Source organism: Podarcis melisellensis (genome assembly GCF_964234715.1).
Source record: "Podarcis melisellensis genome assembly, chromosome: 13".
In the NCBI taxonomy this organism is placed as follows: Eukaryota; Metazoa; Chordata; class Lepidosauria; order Squamata; family Lacertidae; genus Podarcis; species Podarcis melisellensis.
Genome location: NC_138545.1, coordinates 29671497 through 29696003, shown reverse-complemented (window position 1 = coordinate 29696003; position 24507 = coordinate 29671497). Strand labels below are relative to the sequence as shown.

Sequence of the window (24507 nt, the reverse complement as noted above, 5' to 3'; positions counted from 1 at the left end):
AGCAGCTTAATTGCTACCTGTTGGCTGAAATTAACAAAGTCAGCCCAGGTTGTTTATTTTTTCAGAGCTGTGTAATGTTATCTTATTCTCTCGAGAGCCCTGTGTGACAAGAGAAGTTGACAGATGAGGCTAAAGGAGAGAGATTAAGGCTGCAATCCTATACACCCTAAGGAAGAGGAACTTAGTTCTGAGTAAACATGCGGAAGATTGATCGGCAGACCCCAAAATGCAACACACTAGAGGCTGAGATTTAATCTGCCTGGCAAATGATGTGGGATTGAGCAGATTTCTTCATAAGATTATTATTAGGTGTATGGTTCCCATCACCATGACCACCAAAACTCCAAAAAGTTCAAGGACACATACATGGGAAAATAAACTAGGACTGTATCATCTAATGTTATCCTCATAGCAATACTGTTAAGACTGCTTAGAGTAAGACCCAAAGCACAAGTGAGTGGGGACTGGTGGGCATCATCAACGCACATCTCCCCATGTGATGTCATTATGCTAGTATTTCCTTGCTTCCTTCAAGCAGCGGCCAATAAAGTGAAGCAGGAAGTGAAGAGATGCTGTGACATCATATATTTTCTTTCTACTACATATTACCAAGAACACACTGGAAAACACGTGGATCAGCGGTTCCCCCACACGTCTTGCTATAACGTGCTGCTTGGAACCGAAAGGGTGATTTTGCACAACAACAATAAGAATTCACACTCTCAAGAGGTTAAATTTGTTCTCCAAAGCCAAATTTCTGCATTAGCACATTCTGCCCACTCCCTCCCATTAGAAAACTGGCAGGCACCATCACTGTTACATTGCAGATGGTTTCATTTCAGAAGGCCTTTGCGCTATATAACATTGCTCTGTTTCTATTTTTTTGATGTAAAAATCTGTGCTGTACATTTTGCACGCTTTGTTTCTTCTTCTGCAAGCTGCTTTGAGACACACAGTGAAATGAGAGGTATGAACCTTTCTTAAATAAGAAAACTAATAAATAAAACCTGTGGAACTGCAGAAGCCACAGGGTTCTATGCAACAAGAACGAGAAATGTGAGGTGACCCGAACAGAGTTTCTCCTGCAGGAAAGTGTCTCAGAATGGCATGCATTCCTCCCCCACTTCTTCCCCCAACCCTTCGACCATTATGGGATGTTCCAAAACATCACGCAGAAAGGATATTGCTGGTGCAGCTGGTGCAGGAACTGCTCTGTGGGCAGGAACAGCGAGTGGGTGAGGACGATGTCGTCTAGCAGCAGGTCTGAGAAAAGACAAGGAAGGAAGAAAAGAGAGGGATTATACTGCTGTCCCGCCCTGAGAGTGCAAGGCGACAGAACTAACAAAGAATTCGGTCCACCCTTCCTTTTCAGTGATGTAACGGGATAGGGCACGTAGGCAGATAAGCATGGTCACAAGGAGTTTATAACAAGGCCCAATCCAACTGGTTACAAAGGACCCGCCTCCTGTATCCCAGCACTGGGGACAGAGAAGGCTTTCAGGGTAAGGCAGCATTGCAAAACCTTCATCTCAGATACGGAGGAGGGAAATGGAATCTCTTCCTGCTTTCCTGTTAGCTCTTTCTTCACGCCGTCGGAAAAGTGGTGCGCTGTGGTGTGACCCAGACCCGGAAACTATTCCTAATGTCCCATCTCACATCTGGAACAGGTTGTCTCTGAACATGTGGCAAAATTGTGTCTATGTAAGGCAGCATGGAATGAACCAGAATTTCACGTGAGGGTATCAAAGAGTGCAACTTTTAGGGCAGGTGTGGGGAACCTTTTGGCTCCAGGTGTTGATGAAGATTAGTAATGTCCACACTGCCTTGCAATGGCTTCCCAGGGTTTCTGACAGGGGTCTCTCAACCCTACCCAGAGATGCCAGGGAATAAGTGAACCAGGGACCTTTGACAAGGAACAAGTCTGCAAATCAATCCGCCAAAGACCAGAAGACCTCCCTAACCATCCATTCCTAAAATTCTTCTGTTAATAAAATTCTTCTGTCTACATATCCCTCCCACAACGAGACTAAAAATCAAAGCTCCTCCACCTACCGTATTTTTCGCCCCATAGGACGCAAGGTCCCATAAGGCGCACCTAGTTTTTTTGGGGGGGAAATAAAGGGGAAAAAAATATTTCACCCCCAGGTGCGGGGCTGGGGAGGGGGAAGCCCCGACCCCAGCCCCAAGAACAGGCAACTCTCCACGAGCCGTGGGAGCCCAGCACCGGGCTCCCACGCCTTGCGGAGAGCTGCTGAGAGTGCGCACCGACCCCTCTCCCTCTCCAGGCTTCTGCAAAAGCCTGCATTCGCCCCATAGGACGCACACACATTCCCCCTTCATTTTTGGAGGGGGAAAAGTGCGTCCTATAGGGCGAAAAATACGGTATATAATAACTACCCCTCACCTCCACCTATAACCAACTGATTTTTGTTGTAAAACAGAAAAGTAATAAGGCCTCCTAAGCTGCCTCTTCCTTAAAATGCCTGAGGGGGAAAGATCTGATAACAATTAAGCAGCAGAGTTCTCTTAACAATTGTTCAGCTTCTTCCCAGAACATTTGCTCCACTAATTTTGAAAGCTATTATCTTACAGCTTGGCTAATGTATCAGCAAGATACTAATCAGAACCAAAGCATCTAGCCATTGAGCCTGAAAAGAGTCTGATTCCTCATGTTTTCCTCAGTCTGTTTCTCTCCCCTCTATCAGAAACCGTCCTGAGTCTTCTTTCACTGTCCGTATAATGGCCAACCAAAACGTTAGAAAACCATATGCAAGCTTGTGAGCTTTCCAGAATTCTTCATCCAGCTAGATGCATGATGAAGCTGAAAGTGAGAAGGTAGGGGTTTTTTGGCTTGTGTTCAAACCATCCATGTTTGCATCTAGTAAGAGACTGAAGATGGAGTGTAGGAGGTAACAGACATTCAAACGAGGTCCTTTTTAGGTTTAAAAACTGAAAACATAGTTTTATCAGGGGCTGGAGAGAATGTTCCCTTGGAGAACAAAGTTCCTAAAGCCTAGATGAGGTTTAGGTCACATCACACCTTTTGCAGACCCCCCACCCCAAAGTGTACCTATTTTCCAGGGACAGTCCCGGATTTATAGAAGCCATCCTTGTTTCTGATTTGATCCCGGAATGTCCCTTTTCTCCTTAGGACGCCCCTATTTTCATCAGAGAAATGTTGAAGGGTATGGTGTTATGCAATGGACAAACCAAAGAGATAAGTGACTATACAGTGGTACCTTGGGTTAAGTACTTAATTCGTTCCGGATGTCCGTTCTTAACCTGAAACTGTTCTTAACCTGAAGCACCACTTTAGCTAATGGGGCCTCCTGCTGCTGCACAATTTCTGTTCTCATCCTGAAGCAAAGTTCTTAACCTGAAGCACTATTTTTGGGTTAGCGGACTCTGTAACCTGAAGCGTATGTAAGCTGAAGCGTATGTAACCTGAGATACCAGTGTACAACATTTAGAAGACATCTGAAGGTAGCCCTGTATAGGGAAGATTTTTGTAATGCTTTATGTTTTATTATGTTTTTATATATGTTGGAAACCGCCCAGAGTGGCTGAGGCAACCCAATCAGATGGGCAGGGTATAAGTAATAAAATTATGATGATGATGGAATAAGATGTCCTGGTTTTCATTGGAGAAATGTTGGAGGGTATGCTTTTTGTTTCTCTACACCAGAGGTGGAGAACCTCAGGCCCGGGGACCTCTAAGCTTTCTATCTGATCCTCAGGACACACCTTCTCATTGGCACAGCTTTGCACCCTCAAGTGCTTCTGCCTGGCTGGAATGTGACTTCACACTATGATATTATCTCTTGCTCGTCTGGATGGAGAGACTGGTGTAGGTGTGCAGACACCTCTGGCTTGTGCCTGGCTGCTGGAATACACAGGCAAGAGTTGCATCTGTTGCTCCACCCATTTTTTGTCTCTGGCCAAGGCCACATGTGGAGGGTTACCCATGAAGGAATGCGGGCCTCAAGCTGAAAATGTTTCCCCACCACTGCCCTATATATTCCCAGGGAAGAGAAGGAAGAGGAATAGACAACAGTGTATAACCTTTCTATCCATTCTGTGTTGTCCTCCAAGTTGTTTCTCAGCTCTCCTACTGGAGATTTTGTGTGTGTGTGTGTTTGTGTTTGTGTGTGTGTGTACATGCGGTGTCAAGTTATATGCAAAACATATTCCCTACCATTAAACTATGGGTTGCTTAAAGAAATTGCGCAAATAGAAAGAAGAGGTTCCAGTCAGAGACACCTGGGATGTTTGCTCTTGTGCATCTTTCTCCCGACAACACCACCTGATTATGGCTACTGCTTGGGCTAAAGCATGTGTTTTAATTTGTCCGTATCTCTACCTCCTCTGCACAGCAACACACACACACACACGACGGGAAAGGGAGTAGTGTGAACTTATTGCTTCCTGGCAAATTTAGCATAGCCCTCGTGAGCAAGAAAATCCTATTGGATTCACTTCAGTATATTGGGGGCAGGGAAGAGACAGAGAAAGGAGGCCAGCATGTTAATCCCTTGCATCAGCCAGACATCAAAAGACAGCGGGATCTTCAGAGCTAGGCTCCCAGACAATCAAAACTGTCTGACTAGGAGAGAGGGAGAGGGAGAGGAAGAAGAAGAGGAAGTTAATTAGCCACCTTTGTGCTGTGCCTTTGCTAGCGACAGGGTTCTAATCCGAGGCTGACACCCCCTAAATAAACCGTTAAAACGTACACAAGCTTCTATATCAGGAGCAGAATGCCTCAGGGTGGGCTGGATTAATCACTCTGCTAAGTAAGGATGTATTCAGACTAGGAGGTTATTGTGCTAGCATGCCTGTTTCTAATCTGTCACAGTTTCTAACGCTGCATTTACACTGCGGTACTGGTTGCATTATGGAACTGTGCCTTTTTATATATCTATCTACTGCCACGTCACACTAAATTTCACTCAAACCGGGCATGACATAGCAGCAGGCGTCGCTGGGCATTTCACCACCCTTCATGCACATGAGTGCTTCTGTTCCCCCAGGATTCACCCACGTCAGGAAAGAACTGTACACCAGGATACCGCCCCAAATTTTATCGTCCAAAATTTGTGATCCATGTAAATGGCGGGAAAATCATAGCGGAAAATCCCCACGGATTTTCCAGGCTAACAGGGTTTGAAATGGATTTTGTTTTTTGTTTTTTTTTCTGGAAGTGCTTAACAAATAAATAAAGTGCTAAACCTCCACTAGATTCCGCTAGATTTCCAGACATCATCAGGTAAGGATACTTCAGAAAAACATAACAAAATTCTGCCTGAATTCACCTTAAGGTGGTAGCCTTCTTCCCCGCCTACTGTGGTCTATCTATCTACAGAGTTGACTCACCTTTTGGCCCCATTTGGGGCTCTTCAAAATGTCTAGACATCCAGAATTTCACTGACAGCTCCTCTTCAACAAGTAAAAGTAAAGGGATCCCTGACCATTAGGTCCAGTTGCGGACGACTCTGGGGTAGCGACGCTCATCTCGCTTTATTGGCCGAGGGAGCTGGCGTACAGTTTCCAGGTCACATGGCCAGCATGACTAAGCCACTTCTGGCGAACCAGAGCAGCGCACGGAAACACCATTTACCTTCCCGCCAGAGCGGTACCTATTTATTTACTTGCACCTCGAACTGCTAGGTTGGCAGGATCAGGGACTGAGCAACGGGAGCTCACCCCATCACGGGGATTCGAACCGCGACCTTCTGATCAGCAAGCCCTAGGCTCTGTGGTTTAACCCACAGCGCCACCTGCGTCCCTTCTTCAATAAGTAACAGCTCCTTAATTTTCTACTAGTGAAAAATATTGTACTGTTCCAGCGGGTGTGCATTTCCAGTGGGGAAAAGTCATGAGAACATAAGAAGGGCCTGCTGGATCAGGCCAGTGGCCCACCTAGTTCAGCATCCTGTTGTCACAGTGGCCAACCAGATGGCTATGGGATGCCCACAAGCAGGAATTGAGCAGGAGAGTACTCTGCCCTTCTGTGATTTCCAGCAACTGGTATTTAGAAGCAGGCATACCAACTCGATGGAGCTGAGGCCTCTACAACTCCCCCATGTCCACTGCGATGGGGCTAACCCACCTACCCCAATCTTGAAGGGGGCAGAGGAGGCCTGGTGGGATGTTGTTCCAGGCCAACCAGCACAGCCTGGCGTGTGAATGTTGCATAGGGAGGAGGCCTGGTAAGCCGATGCAACAGTCATCACGCGCAAATGCAATGTGTATGATGTCGTGCACGTACACACACACACACACACAATATTGGGCGCATCAAATGCAGCACCCAGTTAGCTCAGGGAAGATTTTGCGAGCACTGCAGCTATGCACATTGTCAGCGCACACAGAAGTCTATGTCCACCTGGCCACAAGATAATTGCTTTCTGAACTGGCCATTGATATGTGTTTATACTCTGTGTGTGGCAATCACCTGGTGTGCAACTCAGGAGATAATAAAAGGTATTCTTAATAATTTAGATTTCTCCTATTAATATTCCTTCTGCAGCAGAGGTTGTCAGAGGTTACATGCGCGCGCGCGCACACACACACACACACACACAGTTAAGAAATAGAATATATTAAATAACACTTTCAGTAGGCTGAGAAACACTACAAAAACGAATTGTGGCAATTATGTCACCCATGCTGCCGCTAATTAACTCCTGCCAAGAGAGCTTGAGGACATCTTCTAAAGAGTTGATTCTGTAAGTGATCATAAAGATAGAGATTCTTCATGGGGTGGGGGCAATGCAGTTTAATAAAAAGGAGATATTGTGAACCAACACCCCACTGCTACAGTGCACACAAGGGCCTTTAGGCTGGAGACATAGTCATCACACCACTAAAAGGTGTTTTCAGTTTTGCTCACCAGTGCGGAGAGGGGTCCAGCATCTTCCCCAGGAAGGGCAGAAGGTCTCAGGCAAGCGCTGGCCACGGCTAAACACCATTCAGCAGAGCTGATCACAAACTCTGCAATCCAGTGGGCTTGCCAAGCTGGCTCACTGCCTGCTACTGAGCTAAGCCTTAATTAATTGGAAAGGGAGAAACAGTCCATGGAGAGTGACGGTGGAAAAGAGATCCCTGCCTCCACTGCACCAGACAGTATCCCAGAAAGGATGATAAAAGCCTGAGCGAGGCAAGAATCCAGGCCAAACTGGCCAGGGTGCAGATTAGCAACAGAGAAGGGAATGCCCCATCGCTGATGCCCACTTCAGCCTAGTCAGCTCCAGCTAAGCACCAATGTAGCAGCCAAACTGACTTGTTGCTGGGAGAGGAATTTGATTCAGTTTTTGCGTTTAAAGGTGAATCCACCCGGCTTGCTCTTTCCAAAACTATACACAAACCAAAACACAGCGGTTCTTTGAAAATCTTGCTTCTCCCAATTTTGCAGGGCGTTTCCCCCGAAAGGTAACGTGCACAACGATGCACGCATTCGTGAAAATAACATAGAGAAATGGACTGCATATGGGAAAACTGCTTTGCAAAAACATGTATGTAAAGCCAAATTGCATACAAAAATTTGTATGTCGGGAGAAATTCACACTGCTTATGAAATTTCACGAGGACTTAAAAAAAAATTGCATAGTGATGTGGAAATGTGGAGAACTGAACTTGACTTGAAAAAATTTGAAACTAGGAGAAACCGATATTGTCACATTTGCTTATTCTTACTAGTTGCTGGGAAGGAAGAAGTCAGACTCACAGACAGCCAAGTGTATCATCTCCCAAACTGAAAACCAATGCTTAATTCATTTCTGAATTATAATTGGAGGCACCCTTCTCTACTGTACCCTCATGAGCTTACTTTCAGGTGGTGAAAAAGTAGTAGGAATAAGCAGCCCTTAGAAAAGTCTTCGGTGTGAGTTGGTTGAATGATCTGACCATACCTGATAGGCCCAAGAATCTTGCTGTTTGAGGGTGGGGAGGGGGGAGCAAATGCTGTTTGTGTCCCCACCTCCATGTTAGGGTACATAATACTGAAGGCCAGCCAGGTTATTTTGGAAACTGAGGCAGAAAAGTCCACAAGGACCTCTTGCTCTCATTGACAGTAAAAATAAAATAATAAGACATTATTATTGGTATAGTACAATGCTGTCCTTTCATGACACTCAAAACAAGTTGTCTCAATCTGGCCAACAGCACAGCCGGCCCCATACATGATGCAGAGATGGGGCAGAATATGACTTACAGCAGAGGTTGGTTGGAACCTCTTACCAACTTACAGCAGAGGATGGTTGGAAATACCGTAATTGAGACCAGAGCAGCAAATCATGCAGTGATACAGCAGCATGTGTGGGTGAGGGTGACACACACACACACACACACACACATCAAACCTTTCATTTTTCTTGCTTTTTTCATGATACAGTAACTGTTATCTTGCAGCACAGTGTTTGGGAATAATTGATCTAACGTTAGGAATATGCTTTTGGAAAGAGGCAGCCAGTGCTCTCAGATGGACATGCACTTTCCCCTTTATGAACATACCCAGATGGGATCTTTCTAGCGGTTACCAGTTGTCAATTTCCCACTACCGTATTGGCCCAAATATAAGCCACACCCGAATATAAGCTGCACATTTAAAAGTCATGGGGGAGGGGAGAGGGGGGGAAAGACAATAACCAAATATAAGCTGCTCCCCTCCTTGCTTTCTCCCTTCTCGGCCTTGGGGGAGGGGACAGGGGACTACACGCGGGGCAAGCACCACTTTGTCACGTGCCTGGCACTCCTTGTCCCACGCTCCTGGCTGCATACTGGATAATTTTTGTAAGGTCGCAAGTATAAGCCACACTTTAACTTTTCACGGTCGGAATTGGGGGGGGGGGGAGTGTGGCTTATATTCAGGCCAATACGGTATTTGCTGCATGCAGAATAATGGAAAGAATGAAAGGGTTTTATACTACAGGAGGAGATCTTAAACAGGGAATCTTATCTGATGCAACAACAGGGCAGCACCAGAAAGCAGGTCGAGGTTTTCCAAAAGGGTGGTCTGAGCAGCCATAAAACTGACACCTCCCCTGTGCTGTTTTTGGCCTCACAAGATTTTAGGGCCCTCCAGACTGGGGTTGGTTTTTAGGGTGTATTCCACCACACATCCTTTGGTTAATTGGTTGTTCTGTGAGGCTTCCCCAATGTTACCACATTATTGCCATCTGGAAGGAGCCGTGGAAGGTGACCTTCTGAAGTGTGGAGCATTCTGCACTCCTGAAAGCTCCCCGTGCACTCAGGAATTCTGAAAAATCAAGGTTCCAAAACATGTGAGGAGCCTTGGCAGATACGGAAGGCTTCCTGCTTCTAAAGGCTGCTGTTGAATGCCACCCCAGTCTCCGAGTGGTGCTAGATTCCAGGTGCAAGGTTCCAGGCACTTACCCAGGGTTTGTGTTTCCACTTGGAAATGAGGCACAGCAGAGACTGTGGTGTATTTAGGATATATAGTTTATTTATACATGTATACAACCTGAACCTACGATGGAGGGATTTACAGCATCAGCACCTCAAATGGGTCTTGTTTCTCCCACAGTTGCAGCCTTGGATTCAAGCAGACATCAAATTCTATGCTTTTTTAATTCTATGACCATGCTCTGCCCGCAGCCTTTTCCAGCCTGCAACCTTTAGTCTCCTAAGTCACATAACAGCCAACTCTCAACCCTGGCTTTCTTTTCCTAACTCACTCTGAAATGATGGAGGGGCTCCACCCACTTGGCCCAGGGCCATTGCTTTCTTAATGGCACATTACATTTCCTTGGTTGTCTTAATGGCCCATCTCCCAGATGATCTCCTGAACACAAGAAGCTGGGTCCAGGAATTAGGAGTCTGGCATCCAGTTCAACCCCCCAAGTCTTGATTAAATTCTATCAACTATTGGACCCAGAAATTTAGGGGAGTCTGGCACCCACAAACTCATAACATTCACCTTCCATGAACTGGAGGGAGACCAAAATGGTGTGGACGGGGGGAGGGGTGTTAACATTCTCACTCCTGCAGGCCCACTCTGCACATTTATTTAAATACATTTGATAGCCTGCATATTGTTTTTGCTTTGCTAATATATCTTTAACCAGAAGAAACCCTTTCCTTTTTGCGTTAAAACCAGCACAGGACAGGCTATTGTAAATTAACAAAGCAAGTGAGGTGAGGGGGAGTGTGAGGCATGAGGACTGCAGACTCACACAGTGAGCCACGGTGTGAGAGTCAGGAATGACGCAAGCAGACTTGTCCTGATTTCCATCTGTGAAATGATGGAGGAAATTATCGCCCGAAAGGTTCGCCCAGCGTCTTCATTTTATTTTCATATTGCGCCCAAGGACATGTGATCTGATCTGATTCCGTAAATCAGACTGAAAGAGCCATCTAAGTCTAGCAATCAATGCATACCCAGATCATCTGAGGACCTTCACAAGCATGACAGCATGGTGGGAGACAGCCATTGTCTGTGTTTGCCTCCAGTATATGTTCGTCAGAGGAATCTGGGCTCTGAACACAAGAACCAATGTGGTATGGTTGTTAAATACTGGATGAGAAGAGGAGACAACCAATTTCAAATCCCCATTTAGTCTTGGGGTTCACTGGGTGACTCTAGCTAAATACATTCAAGCACAATTCCCACCACCCACCCAAAATAATTCTGGGAATGTTAGTATAAATGCTCCTGCAATCTGCAGCCCAAATGTTTTATAGATCAGTCCCCACTGGCGACTAAGTCCAGAGGTCCTTTGGGCTTCAGCCTGTGACACAGCTGGGAGCTTTAAATTTTAACCACCAGAGCAAAACAAGAGATACCACCATACACCCTGTTGCTGGAACGGTCTGTGCAAATGAGCACAATATGACAAAGGAGTACTGTTAATAACACTTAGCATTTTAAAAAGTGCTTTAAAGTGGTCAGCCCTGTAGAGCAGGCCAGTATTATTATCCTTAGGGAGCAGATGGATGGGATGAGCCTGAGGAAGTGATCCGCCAAGAGAAGGAAGGTACAGTGGTACCTCGGGATACAGACGCTTCAGGTTACAGACGCTTCAGGTTGCACTTCGCTAACCCAGAAATATTACCTCGGGTTAAGAACTTTGCTTCAGGATGAGAACAGAAAACGCACGCCGGCGGCACAGTGGCAGCAGGAGGCCCCATTAGCTAAAGTGGTGCTTCAGGTTAAGAACAGTTTCAGGTTAGGAACAGACCTCCAGAACGAATTAAGTTCTTAATCCGAGGTACCACTGTATTCCTAACTTACAGCTCAGTCTCTTAGCTACTGTGTCACATGGGTTGTACAAAGCAGTGCAATCCAGCAGTTTCCCCATGTTTTACCGCATTTCGGAATTATTTATCCCCGTGACAGAATTCAGGGTTCCAGGTCAGCAGAATCTGACGGTCTGGGATGGTTTATGTGTAAAATCCCAGGCAAGAAGGATGGCCAGTCAGATGAAGCAGGAGGAGCGACGTGAGGTTGGGACAGTGATTCGCCAAGTGCAACAGCAAGCATGACAGCAAATCACAGAAAGGGGCGACAGCCCTGGATATTGGCTTTCTTAGCTCAGCAGTGCCAGTCCAGTGTGATTAATAAGCAAAAGGACACCGAAATGGCCAGCCAACTCTGGCAGAGAAACTGCTCAGAGATTGGAGAGCAAGCCAACAGGCTCTCGAGACTGCTCTACAGGGGAGGGATTAGCAGGCAAGAATAAGTGTCACAGAGTCACCCCCTTCACTGCAAGGAACAGCATGCTGCCAGCTGCCTCCAGGGCACAGAAGCCTAGAGACGAATGCTGAGCATTAGGCAGGGTCCAAGAAGGAGTAGGAAAAGATGAAGACAGACAGCAGTGGCTGGATTAGGTATAGGTGAACCTGTCAGTTTCAGTTTCTCTTGCATTTCTGCATTTTCCCAGTTTTAAATTCAGCTTGGCCCATTTCTGCCTCGGGTTGCAAACATTTTTTTTTTAAGTCTGCATGAAAATTTGTATGCATTTCTGTATGTACTTCAACTAATATACACCTTTCTGCATTTTGCACATTTTTTCATTAACAGATACATTTTGGTGCACACTTCCCCCTAATATATCCTTGTTTTTTTTAATACATTTTGCTGGAGGGGTGTGTGTTGGCGATGGTTGGAGAACTGCATCACAAAATTCAGGGAGGTGCAAATTTCAGTTTGTGCATTGGTTTGAGAGCTGTGAATTGGGTAATTTCGCATTAAAACGCAAACTGAATTAATTTCTCACCCATCCATAGACTGGATAACAGTCAGAGAGCAATCACATGCACACACCTTTTTTGTTACTCCTGAATAGTTGCATAGCCCCAACAAAGTGCCAGAGGGCTTGCAATCTATGGCTGTGTGCACGTTACAGTTTACTCTTATACTCCACTGCGCTCCCACTGCTGGTGCTTGAATGTACACATGACATTAGCCACAATCCATACCTATCATGTAATTTCTTGAGAAATACTGCCGCTTGGTGCATTTCCCCCTCAAACCAGCTTCCACCTGATTTGAAAATGCAAGCCACGTTCGCTTTGCTGTTAAACTGAGGTGTGTACATCTGAGACAGTCACTGCTTGTGTGCAGATGACAGTTCATGCCCGGGTGACCCCTTCATGAATAAGAGCACAGGGGTGGAGGTTGCAGGCGTGGAGAAACCAAACAAATAACGCACATGGGTTGAAGACATTCCCTGCCCCCTCTCTGGTGTGTACAGCAACATGCAAATGTGACTTGAAAAGCAACGGGGGAAGAAACGACCTCAATGCAGTTTAAACCATTAATGTGTGCACAGCCTATATGCGAGTCTGATTGCAGGGTAGGGAGAGGAGCAGTCACAGACGGTCAAATAAGCAGCAAGCATGAGATCAGGGAGAGTCAAGTGACTGTGTAGGTAAGATGCGGATAAAGTGGTTCAGCAAAGCTTCTGCTGGAGAAAAGGATCTCAAGGAAAGACCTCCAAAGGAAGAGAAGGAAACAGCTCAGTGAATGGAAAGGCTATCCTGGGTATAATGAACAGACAGACTGGGGGGAAAGGGGGCAAAGAGAGGAGGTGGATGATGAGTTCGTAGGAGAGCTGGAAGGGGAATATAGCAGGCATGTTAACAGTCATCCTGCCGGGTGGCCCCTAACAACTGAGAATTGCCTCCAGAAACTTCACCAAAGCTGGGCTTTTGTCCACAGACAGACAGGCATGTTTGGACAGGCAAACTAATCTAGATTTTTAGGGCCAAGTCACTTGGGCAGGCTTAACAGGCAAGGCTATGTGGTTTCTGATGCTGATGAAGGAAGAGGTGCATGCAAGAGGCAGAGAGGGAACAGTTTGGGAAATGAGAAATGGATGCTTATGCCACAGAGGGAAAGGGAGACAGCAAGAGAGGGCAGGAAGCCACGGCAGTCTTAGATGGAAAGTGGTGAGGAATGGATGCCCCAAGACCATGGGGAGCGCAGCGAATCAACTATCTCCATCATGCCCTGCTTCTGAGCATCCCAAGGACATTAGCTGACCAGGGTGCAGTTGGACCAGATGCATCCCTGGCCTGATCCAGCAAAAAGATTGTCGCTTGCCTTCTCTGGCTCAGATGGGCGAAGCTGCCACTCTTCTTTCACCGGTGATGTGTGTTGTGAGCCACCGGGAGGGAAAGAAGTGGTGAGGCATGGGAAATCCTCCTGGCTCCAGCAGAGAGGCACAGGCCTGGATGTCAAGCTCAGATCAAAGCGATTCTGGGCTGCTTTGCGGGGAGGGAACCTTGGACAAGTGACGGCGGCAGCGGCGGAGGCAGTGCAGTGAGGAGAGGATTAAGGAAATCCTTGGCACAATGGGGAGCCATGCTCTGCGGCTGGGGTGGTCCTGCAATTAGCAAGGATGCGCAACAATAAAGGAAGGGAAAAGCAAGCCTCGTGGTTTTTTTTTTTCTTTTCCCAGGCGCGGCAGGCCTGTGCAAACATTTCAGCCAGCCCTCAGAAGCCTACAGGCCTTGCCTTTCTTTTTGAGAGGGAGAGAGAAAGGGCATATAATTATATCCTAAGGGGGAACAACATAAAAGGAGGTTGTGTCTCCAGTGGTTGGAGTGGGAAGCTGGGAGCAAGGACGACTGGAGTCTAATAAATTAACAACAAGAGGTCTTGGAGCCAAGAGTTCTGGGTTGCACTCCACACCCTCTGCCAGAGGAGGAGGAGAAGGGGTGCCCACAGCAATGGGTGGGGGAGGAAGGGGAGAAAGGGGAGAATCTCTGTGGTGGCGGGTGGGAGTGGGGAAGGATGCAATTAGGCTTCTGAAAGGAGCCCTTCTAGGGCACCATCCTCTCTGAAAGCCTCCCACCATGACTTGGAAGCCCCCACTTCCTCCTAATCCAAAATGTATAGGAGGAGCAGACTGTGGTTAGCCAGCAAAGACTGGAAAAGAACTCTGCACAGGCTCAGAGAAATTCAGCTCCCCACCCCCATTGCAATTATGATCACTGCTGCCAGGTGTATCCATTTCTCCCTTGTTCAACATGCCATTTTTTTCTCTGAACATGTGCTGAACGTTTTTGGTCAGAACTTGCTGATTTGCAGGAATATCAAACAGTACAGACTCCTGTCCTTAGGAGTCTACCATTTTAGGGTGAATTTATGCATTTTGTACTCTGCCTTGCAGGTCTTTAAAACTGAGCATGGAAACCTCAATTCCTTTCATCCAGCTATTCATGGGAGCCAAGTTTGCTTTACTGGAAGTCTATTTTCATCTCCCAGCAGTTCTAGTTAAAGGGCCCTGGTTAGGACTGGGGAAAAAATTCTGCCCATTGGCTTGCAAAACTGGGTTTCGGATAGGCTACCAGCAGTTCCACTGCAGGGCTAGACAACCCACTGGTCCGAGTCAATGTATAAAGTTGCTTTTTATACCCACAATTACCACAATTTGAGAGCCCTGGGCTAGGGTGGAGGGTTTGCGCTGTTTTCACACGATTCAGTCCTGAAGATCAATGCTCTAGTTAATTAACAGCCTCCCCACAAGGCAAAAAAAAGCTATCTTCCCACCCTCCTTTCCATCACACAGTATTGCAGAATCTCAGATTTTGTTGTAATTATTGTTATTTTTAAAAGCAAGTTTCTAGCTCTCATTGTGGCTGAGCAAATGTTTTAAAAACAAGCTCTATCCCTTGAATGCTCAGAGAGACATCTTCAAATAATTCTGCCTCTTTTTGTGGAACTCTAATCCCTGGCTTTACATACACACACACTCGAGGGGCACCCATGTGTTAGTTTTGAAAGGAGGTGGATATATTCATAGTAAACCAAAAAGTCCTCTCAGCCCTCAAGCTTCAGTCTTCTTTAATTTCTACCTGTCTCCACCAAGACAGGAGGTGGAATGTAGCCAGCAAAACACACACACACACACACACACACACACACTTTTATTGCTAGCTTAGGGGCTGCTGTTTGAATTTGAGGGGAACTGACACTGCTTTAAAAACCAATGCTGCCTGCCCACTCTCAAGCTGTGAATGTGCCATGCCAAGGTCAGGCTGGGGCTGCGAACGATCCAGGAGAGAGCAGCGTCTAAGGCCGAGCTGCGTCTACAGCTCAGGGCAGTTGCTGGATCAACCTGAGCAATAAAAGGCACCATTACTGGTGTTGGAAGCCAGAGTAGAGGTTTTAGCTCACAGGACAATCCCAGGTCTGGGTGGAAGAGGAACGAGGCAAGCGGCAGAAAGGAGTGAGAATAAGCAAAAGAAGGCCAGAAAGGGGGAAGCTCATCGTCACCTGCTAAGCATTTCTCTTGTGTATATTGCACAGACATACACATTTTGAATTTGTCAATGGCGGCATCAAGACAGACATGTGTGAAGGAGCCAGCACGGATTAACGGCCAGAGAGAGAATTTTCATAGCATTCAAGACAAACTGAAACGAAATACTTTTCAAGGGATGCATTTCACACATTCAGCTGAGTCACTGGGTACTGTGGAACTGTATAGTGGCTGGGTGTGTTTGCAGTACAAATCCGCCACAGCACTCCTGTCCTTAAACTGAGGTAGCTTTTGCTTGGCTAACATCAATGTGCCATGAAGCAACGCATCTTATAGACTTTTGATGACTGGTGGCCACCAGAAAGTGAAAAGAGTATATGAGCTGAGAACAGTGTTCCTTCTTTTTTTGGCACAGGGCTAGAAAGAAAGCTGGTCTATATAGTCGGAGCAGAAAGCAGCAGCTTGGATGTTTGCAGGTGGTTGGGTAGGATGTAGTGGTGCTCCCTGCTCTCACATTCAACTTCTTTCTAGTAACCTCACAAGGAAACTCCCCATGTAAAAGCTCTCCTGAAATGGCCCACATCTTTGATACAAGTTGGGAACAGGAAACTATTTCAATATCGTTCCACTCCATCTGATGTCCCTAACTCCACCCAGAAGATAAGGCAATACGATCAAAGTCTGCAGCAGCAATTATTCCATATGTAGGAGGAGTCTGAAGTACACAATACAGCTCTCGCTTTCACTTCCTGAGTGTGTCCTTCTTGTTTTAACCTTTGTACCATCAAGATTCCTGCAGTCCTCTGCTTTAAATACCACATAAGAAAGAAATAATATACATCTTCCAAAGCTCTCCAATGAGCACTGGGAAGGGACATAAGCCAAGCGCTGCTGCAACCTAAAAAATAATAATCCACCAACAGGTAGAAAATGAACACCTGAAAGGGGCCTCTGTTTAATGAGCATCCTTTCCCAGACAGAGCATAAGCCGTTTCTGCCTTTTCCTTCTTATACTAGCTAACCTTAGCATTGGAGTGGTGTTAAAGATTAACAGAGAGGTTCAGGGACTTGGGGCCTATGATATCTGTGTTACATACGACACAAGACTTGAAACCAAAGTCCACTCCAAGTCATCTGGCTTGATACAGTTTGTGCCCACCTGATCTTTTATTGTGCCCAAATAGTAACTGAAGGAAGTATGCATGTAGCCAACCACTCCAGGCAACTTTGATTTCCTCTGCCCCGTTGGTCCCTTTAAACCGCAGCTGACTGCAAATTTCTGCTTAAGATTTGAAATATTCACCACCCAGAGGCCAATCTCTAGGAGATCTCAAGCTTGTCTGGAAATTTAGTTTTTTTATATATAATATTTTTTATTAAGTTTTCAATTGTACCTTTCAAAATAAAATATTTTACAAACTTTAAAATATCAAATGACTTCCCTTCTTATCCTTCCATGCTTCATTTTACATGTCATACATTCCTGCACATTTTACTATAACCATTCAAATCAGTTTTCCACTTTTACATCAATCGAATATTATTTAAGCCATTGAATTTATCTTAACGCTGTCAGCGTTTTCAGCTGTATACAGTAATTTTCCATGTATTCAATAAATGTTTTCCACTCTTCTTTAAATATATGTTCTTCTTGCTCTCTTATTCTATGTATTAAATCTGCAAGTTCTGCAGATTCTGTCAACTTAAGTTGCCAGTCCTCTTTAGTTGGGACATGGCTCACTTTCAATTTTGGGGCTAACAAAACACAGGCCGCAGTTGCTGCATACATAAATCACCATTTCTGACACCTAGCAATTTCTGTCTAGGTTATTCCCAATAAAAATGACTCTTGGGAGTAATTTTAAGCATTTTTTCCCAATTCGTTATAGATCATTTCCCAATACAGTGGTACCTTGGTTCTCAAATGCCTTGGTACTCAAACACCTTGGTTCTCAAAAGCTGAAAACGCAGAAGTAAGTGTTCCGTTTTTCGAAAGCCAAACATCCGATGCAGCTGTCGGCTACTGTTTCTGGGGCGCCTGCACCTATCAGAAGCTGCGTTTTGGTTTTCGAAAATTTTGGAAGTCAAACGGACTTCCAGAATGGATTAAATTTGGCTCTTTTGTTTTTGTTATTTATTTTGCATTTTTGTTTTTGAGGCTTTTTTGGTTAATTTGTTTTTGTGACTGTGTGGAACCCAGTTCAGCTACTGATTGATTGATTGATTGATTGAGTGAGTGAGTGAGTGAGTGACTGCAGAAATGGATAAAAGCCCCCCATCCAAACAATGACTATCATCAATGCAGGTAAGAATTTTTTTTTTAATCATCTACAATGCTGTCTTATTTATTTTATAGCACAATACATTGAATATTACTTTCATTTTATGGATCAATGGTCTTGTTAGATAGTAAAATTCATGTTAAATTGCAGTTTTAGTGGGGTTGCTTTTCAAAGTCTGGAACGAATTACCATATTTTTTGCTCTATAAGACTCACTTTTTCCCTCCTAAAAAATAAGGGGAAATGTGTGTGCGTCTTACGGAGCGAATGCAGGCTGCACAGCTATCCCAGAATCCAGAACAGCAAGAGGGATCGCTGCTTTCGCTGCGCAGTGATCCCTCCTGCTATTCTGGCTTCTGGGAGTCAGAATATTTTTATTCTTGTTTTCTTCCTCCAAAAACTAGGTGCGTCTTATGATCTGGTGCGTCTTATAGAGCGAAAAATACGGTAATTCATTTTGCATTACTTTCTATGGGAAAGCGCACCTTGGTTTTGGAATGCTTCAGTTTTGGAACAGACTTCCGGAACGGATTAAGTTTGAGAACCAAGGTACCAATGTATACTTTTACCTTTTTACATTTCCACCCTTGCTTGGAAATTTTGTGCCTTCTGACCTAGAAGCTCTTCCTTCTATTCTCAGATGTATAGTCAATCACACAACCCAAAAGCACTTTGCACATGTCCAGAAAGAATTTGCATATTTATTCTTTTCTTGCCTGCAACAACTGTTCTGAGCTTAAGTAACTGGGCATGAAAAATCCAGCCAGAAAAATTATCTCACTGCTAAAATTAATACACTCCTAATTTTTTAAAAATAGTGAGTAGAAAGTCCAGCTCTCCTCAATAAAAAAGGAGAATTGTTCCCAGTATCCTGGAGAATACTTTCATTAGGGAGCTGGTGTAGTGTGCTATAGTCCAACTACTTCTGTTTACCAAAGGCAGTCCTTATTTCCTACTGCCTTAGTGACACTTCTAAGGGCCTTTAAGCTAAGTATGCTAAAAGCATGAAGTGGGAGATTGAGTCCTCCCATCTCCCAAGTCCTGTGCATGTGCCAGAGACTTTGGGGCAAAGGGACCACAAGTAGCAAACACAAATAATGGCTGGATACCAAGAATGCCTACTCTGCAGCTGAATGTCAAAATTGTTACACAACACACACACAAACAAACAAACATGTACTGGCAATGCTTAACTTTTTGTTACCTTACAGACAAGTAAGGAAGATGGTAGCATTTTAATGCATGGCTCATGTACAGACCATATATATATATATATATATATATATATATATATATATATATATATATATATATATAAAAGAGCTTTGCACAGAACACATCAAAAAAATTTTTTTTAACTGTTTCTCTTTAATATTCATCACCAGAGTTTCACATCAGTGAATATAATTCTAGGTTTGATTTTCCAAACACTGAAGATAAGCCCTACACACACAGATAGCTATTTCTTTTTTAATGCGTTCTCATCAAAATTTGTGGTGTGTATCTGGCTATGGCTTGACGTGAACAAACAAATGTACGGGCACCCAAAGTAAAAAATGTGGCGGCTTTACTCCTCCTTCAATCCGACTGCTGCCACGCTACCTAGACTTAAGCCATGGTTTAGCACAACATTCCACCAGTCTGGGAAGTCAAACCATGAACCCATGTTCAGACTTAATGCTAAACCAAACCACGGCTTAGCTCTGCATAGTGCAGCAGAAATAAGGCTGAGGAAGAAGCAAATTAGCCATGATTTTTCTCTGAGTACGCACATGCTTGCTTGGCCATGGTTTGCCTTAGAATTATGTGCAAACTGTGCCAATGTCCTAATGCCACTTCAAATCTATCTCTCCAATATTCATCACCTAAGGGCCGCAGCATCCAGCAATGACTACAGTCCATGTGTGGATGAACCAACATGGATCTAATGCAATGGAAAGAACTTGGATATTACTTTGCATCACCACACATACAACGCTTTGCAATGGAGCCAGTTCACACGTTCAGCTGCCAGGGGTGATGTACATGCAAGTGTGAACAAGCCTGAGTTCAAATGCCTGCTCAAAAATTGATTCCTTCTCTCAACCTTGTTTCTTCATGTGCAAAACAAGGATAAAACAGCCTTGCAACTCAGATCACAAAGATTACAAGTCCACATTTCAAATTAGTTCTATTATTAGTCATTCAGTGGTCTGAAGAGGGGGAGGCTTCTCTCTCTCATCCCTACAAACACATTCCTTTCTGGTCACTTGGAAGTGTTTCTTACTCACCACAGGTGACTTGTCAAGCAGTTATTTACAAGTGTGCAGTAAAAGTCAACCTCTCTCACGAGGCAGGACAGATGTGAGAATAATCGCTGTACTGTAATACATTTTGTACTTAAAAAAAACCAAAAACCTAATTACAGTGGTACCTCGGGTTAAGAACTTAATTCGTTCCAGAGGTCCGTTCTTAACCTGAAACTGTTCTTAACCTGAAGCACCACTTTAGCTAATGGGGCCTCCTGCTGCCGCCGTGCTGCCAGAACACGATTTCTGTTCTCATCCTGAAGCAAAGTTCTTAACCCGAGATAATATTTCTGGGTCTGTAACCTGAAGCGTATGTAACCTGAAGCGTATGTAACCCGAGGTATCACTGTACAGAGAAATTAACCATTACAAAATATTTAGCAGTTATGTAGCACTTTTTGCCAAAGGGTTCGAAACCCTACATACTGTATCCTCATTCACTAACCTTACAACAACGCAGCAAAGGAGACCAGAGATTATTGTCCCTATTCCCATAGAAGTGGGGGCTGAAGCTATGAGTTGCTTGATGCGAGTCAATGATTCCGGGATCGAACAGACCTGGCACTTTCTAGCTGACAGTTCACCCTCTTAAAACTCCACTAGCTCCAGTACTAAGCTCTGGAGAAGCCACTCACCTCCTTTACCCATTTCCTAGATGTCTTTTCTCTTTGACCCCAGACCTTCTTCCCCAAAACCCCTACCATACAACTAGCTGTGAGCCATCCAAAGTGGCTGGGGAAACCCAGCCAGATGGATAGCATATAAATAATAAAGTTGTTGTTGTTGTTGTTGTTGTTGTTGTTGTTGTTGTTGTTGTTGTTGTTGTTATAACTTTCACTGGAAACTTCACCATGTGGCAGAAGCTCTTTTGCATCCATTTTCACCTTTAAGCCCCCCAAAGTTTGATCTTGCCACATAGTCTCCACTGAACTCCTCTAGGCAACCCCAGGAGCAGGCAAGCCTTCAACATCATAATTCCACCCAACCCCAATCACGAGTACCCCTTACACCAGGGATGTGGAGTCTGGAGCCCTTTAGGGAATGTTGAACTCCTCCTCCCATCAGCCCCAGCTGGCACGGTCCATGGTCAGGGATGATGGGAGTTGCAGTCCAGCAACATGTTGAGGGCCACTGGCTCTCCACCCCTGCCCCAACACAAATGGTCCATCTGCAGCATTCCTGCCAGCAGAGAGTGCACTCAGCACTCAGTCTGCTCTTCCTATGTTTGCCATCATCCCTTAAACAGGTGCAGTCACCAGGCTGAAGGAGAGGGAAGCCCCCCCCTAAACTTTGTTACTGCCCTCCCTGCTCCTTCACTGCCCCACCCCCCATAAAAATTATTCCTCCATGCTGGGCCTATTTCTCCAGATCAAAGATCCCAAACGGAGATGATACTAGCTGATTATGATGGAAAGGTGAGAGAGTCTGATCATTCCGAGACCATATCCTGCTACCTGATTCTGTTCCCTAAAAATGAGGCCCTGCAGACCCTCTCAAACACAGGGTAACATGCTTGCTTGGAAATCGCACCTGGAAGCTCTGTGCTCAGTTTGGATTCTGGAGAAGCGGGAGGGAGACAGGATTCAGTTACTGAGGAAAGGGCACTTTGCACATGCTCAGAGACACACTTCAGTATTATGCCACATGTTCTTGGACTGATTCACAAAATCATAGAATTTTAGAATTGGAAGGGTCGCTGAGGATCATCTAGTCCACCCCCTGCAATGCAGGAATATGCAGCAGTCCCAATACAGGGATTGAACCTACAACCTTGGCGTTATCAGCACCACGCTCTAACCAACTGAGCTATGCAGGCCAGATAAATTGGTTCCAATTTCCAGGGCCCAAGTAAAGGGATGTCCATCTGATCCTACCCTTGCCAGTCCCTACATCGACCTGTATTCTGTGCAAAAATGTCAGCTACTGCTGCTGCCTTTCCCTATGGCACTATCAGCCCCTGATATTCGAACTGTGAATTTTCCTTTCCTTAGCTTGGCACCTCCCACTCTCGTTCCAGGGTCCCAGCCTCGTTCCCTACCTGCACCGCAGCCATGCCCATGGGGGGCTGTCGGGTCGCCTCCCAGCCTCTCCAGAAGTCTCCCCAGCAGTCGATCGGGGCTCTCGGGTTCTGCCAGCGGTGCCCAGCAGCAGGTGGGTACAGACTCAGGGCTGAGCTGGGTTTCGCCTCCTCCGCCACCGCCTGGGGACAGCTCCTCGGAGGAGAAGGACGTTGGGGAGCGCAGAGAGGAATCGGGGGGCCGCAGCTCCAGCCATCGCCCATCGCCAGCAGTGTCCGTGCCTCCTTCGGGGGGCTCTTCGGGGGGCTCCTTGAGGAATCCAGGCAGCAGGATCTTGGAGACGCTTTGCCTGCGAGGCAGCTGCCCACCAGCCCCGGGGCCAGCCCGGGCAGCCAGGTGAGACCCCTGCTTCTTCAGAAATTTCTCCAAAGGCTTCATCCCGCCGACGGCAGTGGGGGCACCCAGGGGCTCAGCTGGGCCCCAGGACGAGGGGTGATCCAATGTGCCCTTTTCAGCTTAGGCCAAAATTGGGGATCAGGGGCGGCGCACTCTGTGTGCCTGCGGCGGGGGTGGAGAGACGTGCGATCAGAGAGTCATGGCTATGCCAGATGTTGGAGGCGGGCGAAGATCTGGCCAAGAAGGTGGCAGGGAGCTGCCTCTTTGGAGAAAGAAAACGTGTCCGGCGTTGGGGAGGGGGTGTGGAGCGGGGGCGCTGCTCTGGCCAACCTTACCGAGCGTGGAAAGGCTTTAGGGGGCGGGGTGCGCGGGGTCCTGCTTGACTCTCCCTGCAGGGGGAGTGACCAGAGGCGCCTCCGGTGGCTTCGCGTCCTGACGCCCTCCTGAAGTGGTAGGCGGTGAGCGGCAGACAGGTGGATTGCCGTCTACTCCAGTCTTCTCTTCGGCCGCGCCAGAAACGTGGCGAGCGTAAATCCCCTTTGGAGAGAGAGAGGGGGGGTGGAGATTCTTCCCTCCCCACCTCTGCGCCCAGCAAAGCGAGGCGCGTGCCCTTGGCCCCCGCAGGGCTTTCCCCAAGCCGACGAAGCGTCCCGGCTTGCTTGCAATCTGAATCTCTCCTGTTCCTCCGCCAGCCCGCAGCCTCTGCCTCGTCTCCTTCGCCTTTGCCACTCCGTGCGCCCTGCGCGCGCGCGCCCTATTCGCCAGGCTGCTGCTGCCGCTGCAAGCAGGATCCTCCTTTATGGATGCTCATGACAGCGGGGGAGGCAGCTACTGGCAGCAGGAGCGGGGGCTGAAGCATGCCTGCCTGCCTGCCTGCCGGGGAGTTTGCATGGGGGAGGCTCTCTGCTTGACCGCCCCCGCCCCCTCCTGCAGGAACCTCCCCTCCTCCTTCTTCGTGCCTCCTGGCCTGGAAAGAAGCAGGCGGAGTCGCCAGTCGGCAGGCTTCTCTCGCAAAGCAGCAGCCAGTCTCTTTCCCTCGCCGCCTCTCCTCCGGAGGGGAGCAAGCCGAGCCCCGCCCCGCCTCCTCCGGCCCCTCCCCCGCCTTTGCACCGGTTCCTCGCCCACCCGCTAATTTTGCCTGCACTTGTTACGCGGGGGCAAGGAAGCCAAAAATCCCCACCTTAATCATGGACTAGAACTGGGGGGGTGGGGGGAACCCAACTAAAAACAACAAGCATGATGGTGAGAAATCAGGCTGGTTGGGCAATGTTGCAAGATTAATCGGGGCTTTATTTGCATCTTGATGCAAAACATTGCCCTCAGCTTGCTTGGAGTGAAAGTCAGATGATTCATTTTGGGTCGTTAACGCCGGCTGAATTATTAAAGATTTTTTATTCTATTGCACACTCAATTTCATATTACTTAATGATTGTGTCCGTGTGTGTGTGTGGTTTAATGGGTTCAAATGGAAACAGCACGCACAGACACCAAAAAAATATAAACTTTTGAATTCCGGGATGCTTTTTAAAGTGTGGGAGAGGGAAATCTTATATCTTCAAGAAAACTTCAGGCACTTCTTGCCGACCATAATGGCTCATGGCACAAAGAAATGTTGTAGTCTTTAAGGCAGGCACAGGCAAACTCCGGTCCTCCAGATGTTTGGGACTACAATTCCCATCAACCCTAGTTAACAGAACCTGTGGTCAGGGATGATGGGAATTGTAGTCCCGAACAACTGGAAGGCCGGAGTGTGCCTATGCCTGCTTTAAGGGCTCACAAATTTCTTGGTTATTTCTGAT

General features: G+C 46.5%; 1 protein-coding gene across 1 annotated transcript in view; it reads right to left on the bottom strand.

Moving 5' to 3' along the window:
* Positions 1-23753, bottom strand: part of RAPGEFL1 (Rap guanine nucleotide exchange factor like 1) — a 53129-nt gene extending 29376 nt beyond the window's left edge. Inside the window, exons 1-2 of the mRNA XM_081886286.1 lie at positions 22333-23753; positions 1185-1263 (exon numbers count right to left, since the gene is read on the bottom strand). Of these exons, the coding sequence (XP_081742412.1) occupies positions 1185-1263; positions 22333-22750 (497 nt within the window). The 5' untranslated portion in view covers positions 22751-23753. The remainder of the gene's footprint in view (positions 1-1184; positions 1264-22332) is intronic.
* Between the last annotated feature and the right edge of the window lie 754 nt (positions 23754-24507).